This window comes from Phoca vitulina, unplaced genomic scaffold (genome assembly GCF_004348235.1).
Source record: "Phoca vitulina isolate PV1807 unplaced genomic scaffold, GSC_HSeal_1.0 scaffold36, whole genome shotgun sequence".
Lineage (NCBI taxonomy): Eukaryota > Metazoa > Chordata > Mammalia > Carnivora > Phocidae > Phoca > Phoca vitulina.
This window is the reverse complement of record NW_022589739.1, coordinates 11,362,616-11,369,038: the sequence shown is the minus strand read 5'-3', so window position 1 is coordinate 11,369,038 and position 6,423 is coordinate 11,362,616. Positions and strand designations below refer to the sequence as shown.

At 36.4% G+C, this 6,423-nt stretch overlaps 1 protein-coding gene across 1 annotated transcript; it reads right to left on the bottom strand.

Moving 5' to 3' along the window:
- Window positions 1–5,468: 5,468 nt before the first annotated feature.
- On the bottom strand, window positions 5,469–6,423 carry LOC116646267 (olfactory receptor 51A7-like). The gene is given in 2 exon segments (XM_032426853.1): window positions 5,469–5,795; window positions 5,797–6,423. Coding segments are annotated over 2 exon segments (954 nt in total).

Sequence of the window (6,423 nt, the reverse complement as noted above, 5' to 3'; positions counted from 1 at the left end):
GATGCATTTAGAGGGCTCTACACAATGAAACAGAGATTCTTGAGTTAGTAAATATGGATATCTGGAAATTTGATAGAAAAAAATGCAGTTGTTGAAATTTTGGCTCTTTTTAGCTCTTTTCCACAGAACAAAATATTTATGTGACTATCATATAGTGAGAAGTGGATGTCAATTTAGACTAATATCTACCTATTTAATAGATGAAGAAAATTCATTTTGACCATGTTTTTCCTATAGAGAAACTAAAAATATATTTTACATTCAGATATTAATCTAATTTCATTTTCCCTGTGAAATATTAATAAACTCCAATCAATTAATGTGGAGTTCTCTACTATTCCTTGCTTTCACATCCTAGATAGGATGTTGGGTAGAATATATGACTTCTAGAATGACACTATGAAGGCAAAGGAATCTCAAAACTCAATTTCTTCCTACCTCTCGGAACTCCCACAAAAGTATGATTTCACAAACTACCCTTAGTTCTATTCCCTGCCAACTGAAATTTGTTGGTTATTTAAATATCCTTTAAAAAAATTCCCACTAATTTCAAATCATGTATATATTTGTAAGGGCAATCACTGCAGAGATTACTGACAGATAATGTCTCATGTTCTCCTGGCCTGGAATTTGTGACCACTTGTGTAGTGTTGACAAGAGACAATAATAATGAAGTCAGTATCACAATTTAGAAGAATCTGAATTCTGTTGAAGATTGATTCCCTAAAAGGTAAATAGTCCATTTATACATCTCTGAAAGGAAAAATTTTCCTAGAGATGTGGCCTTTGGAGGCTTCTTCCTGCTCTCTATGAAGTTGTTTGCAGTTGATTGCCAAAAAAGAGAATGAAAGCAAAATAGATGAGGATATTTGAGCACTCACCAGAGAGTGGACATTTTGGAGAGTACTTCTGAGAGTAGCTGAAGGATCCTAGAAATCAATGACTAGTCTGTCACCAAAGGTGCCTCCTTATATACAAAGGCTTGTCTCAATATCCCAAGGGGCATTGAATCCTGGGAAGATTGCAGCCAGGATGAATCTGTTCTGAGAATAAGAATGAACATGTGCAGATGCAGTAAATCCACAGAGATGGTTAATACCAAAGAAATGAAATAAGTATCTAGACACTGAATTAGGGACCATTTTGGTTGAAGAGAGGTCCTTAATAACCAGGGGTGGTAAAGGCACAGTAAATCCTGTGCAAAGCCTCTGACACTTCCGTTGGGTATTTGGCTCAGATATTACTCCTCTGCTCTGAACAGAGTCAAAACAGAAATGCTGTGAGTTGAATCTGTGCATTCAAGGAAATGATGTAGGACAAACATCCTATGATATATATTTTTAGCCTAGGCTTAACTCCTGAAGCCTGGATTCATCCTTCCACATATTTACTCCCGGACATCACTGGCTAAATATCCCTTAAAATCAACTTCATTTAATAAAATGAATATAAATATCCATTAAAATCAACTTCCAATAGACTTCATTTTCTCCTTTTCCAATTCTGACATCTTCTTAGGACCCATTTCCATAATAAGCCTTTAAGCTTAATATTTTATAAACTCCAAATTTGATCCCTTTAATCTCTTCAGGCTCACATCTTGTTCATAGTAATAGTCAACATTTATTGCGAATTTAATTTGCTCCACTTACTGACTTTCATTCATTATTGGATGGTGATTTTGAGTCCTTGAATCTTTTGAATAGTGACAAGTACACTTATTATCTTAATTTTACTGATGAAGAAAATATTTTTCAAGGAGGTCAAGTTGTCTCTTCACGATCATGTAAGGGTTGTACAGTAGAGGTAAGGTAGGAACTCAGGTCTGTTGGATGCCTGATAACTGAACATATTTCATGCAAAGAGGATGGTCAGTCAATGTTTGTGGAGTTGTGGATTGAATGGATGATAGAATCTTACAGTTTTTTTTCATTCTAAACTGCCTATTAGTTAATTCTAGGGAATTATATGGAACATGTAATCTCACATTTGTTGACCTTTGTAACAAAGAAAATACTTTTTAAGGATTACAGAGAAAATGCTCTTGAAGCAAAAAATATATATATATATATATATACCTCCATTAATATATAGTCTTGGATGGGAGCTACTATTGAGTTGATCTAAGAGAGAAAGTGTAACAGAGTATTACCATAATCCTCTGTAATAATCTCTCTTTAACTTTATGATAGTTACTTTATTTTACACATGTCCTATTGTTTTCATCCTCCTTGGAAATAAGTTCCCTTGGCGATGTTGTCAGAATGCTCTACTTCAACTCTTGCTTTATCTCTGCACTTTCCAATTCCTTCTCATAAAGGAGAAGGCAGAATGTGTCTGGGTTTTTTATTATCATTGTGTGTGTGTGTGTATGTGTGTGTGTCACAATTGGGATGGTGGTGTTATGTGTTTATTGGCTTGTTGCCCAACTTTGGAGACTGATTCCATTTGTTCTATGACAATGTTAATAAGCTACCACAGGGCAGTTATAATATCTATTATTGTTGTTTAGGTATGTCCAGTCTCTAGCACATTGAATGGCATGTGGTAGGTTAGTAAGTGTTTGTGGAATAAATGAATGAATGAATTGCATTGTAAAAAAATGGCATCTTAAATCATATACTTTTTTTTTTTAAAGATTTTATTTATTTATTTGACAGAGAGAGACAACATAAGCAGGGGGAGTGGGAGAGGGAGAAGCAGGCTTCCCGCGGAGCAGGGAGCCCAATGCGGGGCTCCATCCCGGGACCCTGGGATCATGTCCTGAGCCGAAGGCAGACGCTTAACTACTGAGCCACCCAGGCACCCCAATCATATTCTGTTTTTAACTTTATTATCTTTAGTATCTTTCCCATTTGTCTATGCTTGCTATGGAGTAACAGGACAGATTTTGGTAAATGTAACATCTATTCATGTGAATTTTTACTGTGTAAGCTGACATTGTTTATATTTTTGCATGTGTCATTTATATAATATTATTTTGAAAGTTTTATTTGCATATAGATAATATTTCAAATATGGAATATTATGACACAATAGGGTGAATTATGTGTAGATATCATAATTACTAACATTTGATCATATACATTTGAAGCATTTTTCTTTTTTTTTTTAAGATTTTATTTTATTTATTTGTCAGAGAGAGAGACAGAGCACAAGCAGAGGGAGCTGCAAGCAGAGGGAGAAGCAGGCCCCCTGCTGAGCAAGGAGCACAATGTGGGACTTGACCCCAGGACCCTGGGATCATGACCTGAGCTGAAGGCAGACGCTTAACTGATTGAGCCACCCAGTCGTCCCTGAAGCATTTTTCTTATAATAAATAAAAGGCATTACAGATTAGTTGAAGTTCCTCTTGGCCCTATGTACCAAATGTTAATAAAAATATGCATATCAAAGGGGTGGACTGCAGGTTAAGCAATCCCTCAATGGAAACATATAGGTAAGGTTCAATTATTAGGAAAGAATATTTGAAAACAAAGATACAACTTCAGTTATATTCAGGAAGAGGGCTTTCATGGGTCTTGTGTAGGTGCTGTCAGTTAAGATAACATATACCTGGCTGCCTGTCTCTATTCTTAAGCATAACATTCCAAAGATGACTTTATTTTTCCATAATGATTCACAATTATTACTAAGTACATTTGCCATGACTAATTTTGCGATTGGCCTTAAACTCATCTCCTTGGATATAGTGTCTGTTCTCTTAGGATATTAAGAACGCTATATTCAATCCTTTCAGTGGAGCTGATAGTGAAAGTTCTCTGTTAGATGAGATGTAAGAAGTGTCCCCACTGCCTGTTTATTCAGCCTGTGACCACTTACCATACCATGTGGGTTAGCTTCATTGAGAACGCTGACAATATAGAAAAGAGAGGTGAAGACAGTGAGAGTTGGTGGTACAAATGACCTTTCCTGTACTGAAGTGTGCAGTAGCTCCCCAGAGTCCTACAGATTTCACTCCATATCTATAGGCCATTATAATATCTTATCTAAGAATGTTTTAAGATAATATTATTTGGTTTGTTGTCACTTGTAATGGAGTGTGTATCTCACTAAAGTAAGCTTTTTGATTTTCAGAGTTGAGTGTGGAGTAATGGTATTAGTATTAGAATTAGGTTTAAATTCAGTAGGGAACTTTTAGTGAGATCCCATAGATCTGATGAGATCCTATATACACATGAGATTACTCCATTTTTTACAATTAAATTCTAAAAAAATGTGCTCATCAAGATAAGTGTACTCTTAATACCCTTTATCTATTTCACCCATCCCCCTACCCACCTCCCTCTGGTAATGACCAGTTTGTTCTGTGTGTTTAAGAGTCCGGGGTTTGTTTTTTGTTTTTTTTTGTTTTTTTTTTTGTTGTTGTTCTGTTTTTGTTTTTGTTTTATCTCTCTTTTTTAATATTTGTTCATTTGTTTTGTTTTGTAAATTCCACTTATGAGTGGAATCATATGGTATTTGTCTTTCTCTGACTGATTTATTTCACTTAGCATTATACCTTGTTGCAAATATATGTACACACTACATTTTGCTTATCACTCATCTTTTGATGGACACTTGGGTTGCTTCCCTACCTTGGCTATTGTAAATGATGCTGCAATAAACATAGGGTTACATATATCTTTTCACATTGGTGTTTTTGTTTACTTTGGGTAAATATCCAGCAGTGAAATTACTGGGTCATATGAATTATATTTTTAATTTTTCGACGAACCTTTGTACTGTTTTCCACAGTGGCTGCATCAATTTGCATTCCCACTAATAGAACCATTTTACCCAACATACATTTAAAGGAGATAATTTATGGAGTCAATTTCAAACAATTAAAAATATAAATGAGTGAAATATTTGCATATCTACTTTTTTGCATTTAATTTAAATCATTTTATGTATGTGAACCTTGTATCTCCAAACATATATCACACTACTATAGGACAGAGGAATTTTTAATAGTTTATATGAATTGCTGGTGACAGACACACACACATATACACACTAGATGTTCAGGAGATGCTGAGTCTGTGTGTGGGTTGAGTATGTGTGCTTAATCAGCACATTTTAGTTACTGCTGATCACGCCTAAGATAATTAAAGCCATGAATATGTTATTTTACTTTTTTCTATTTTTGTTTAGAATGATACTTTAAAAATCTTTTAACTCTAATTAGGACTGCACTGCTATGGCTAAGATTGATAGATAGCTGGTTGCACAGAGAGAAAAAAATCAGAAAGGAGATGGGACACTTAGCTATAAGAAGACAAGAACCCCAATCCTGACTCCTAAAACATCTAATCTAGATTGTGTTGCTGCTTAATTAAATCAATAACTAGACATTTCATGGGACCACTGAGTACAGGCATTGTGGCTCTTTGTGTTCAGTCTTTATTCTGTCATTACCATCTTCAGGTTTCTATAGCTGTTCAGAAATTGCCGAGTTGAGCTTTCATTGTGGCAGAAATTGCTCATCAACCTTGTTTCTCACATAGTTTTGCCTGGATCCGATTTCTAATCTTCTGACTCTTCACAGAGTACACAATGATATTCATTAGAGGGGGAACCAGAAGGAAGATATCAGTTATGATGACTTTAACAACTGGGGAAGCATTTTTGGCAAAGTGGTGAAGGGCGGCCAAGGTGACAATAGGCACATAGAAGATGAACACAGCACAGATATGGGAGATGCAAGTGTTGAGGACCTTGAGGCGGCCCTTGTGTGAGGCAATGCCCAGAACAATTTTCAAGATCAACATGTAAGACACAGAAATGCATACCAAGTACAATAAAGATGTTAAGAGCCACAAACAGTCCATAGATGACATTGGCCCTATTGTCAGAACAGGCCAGCTTCACGACATCCCAATGGAGGCAGTAGGAGTGGGATAGAAGGCTTTTCTTACAGAATTTCAGTCTCTTTAGAATAAAGGGGAAAGGGAGGACAAACATAATACATAATGCAGCAAATACGAGGCCAATTTTAATGACTCTGGCACTGGTCAGGATGGAGGTGTATCTGAGAGGACTGTAGATGGCTATCAAGCGATCGATGGACATGATGAAAAGTACCGATGACTCCACAGCTGAGAATCCATGAATGAAGAACTCCTGGGCAAAACAGGCATCAGGGGAAATTCCAGTGGCATTGAACAAGAAGATTCTCAGCATGGTTGGAAGGGAAGAGATGGACAGTCCCAGGTCAGAAAAGGCCAGCATGGAGAGGAAATAATACATAGGCTCATGCAGAGAGGTCTCTGTTTTTATGAAAAAGAGGATGGTGCAGTTCCCCAAGATGGCAAGGAAGTACATGAGGCAAATGGGGATGGAGACCCAAATGTGAGCATGCTCCATTCCTGGGATCCCAATGAGGAAGAAGGTAGATATTTCTATTTTTGAGGTGTTAAAGAATGAATGTGAGGGGATCAT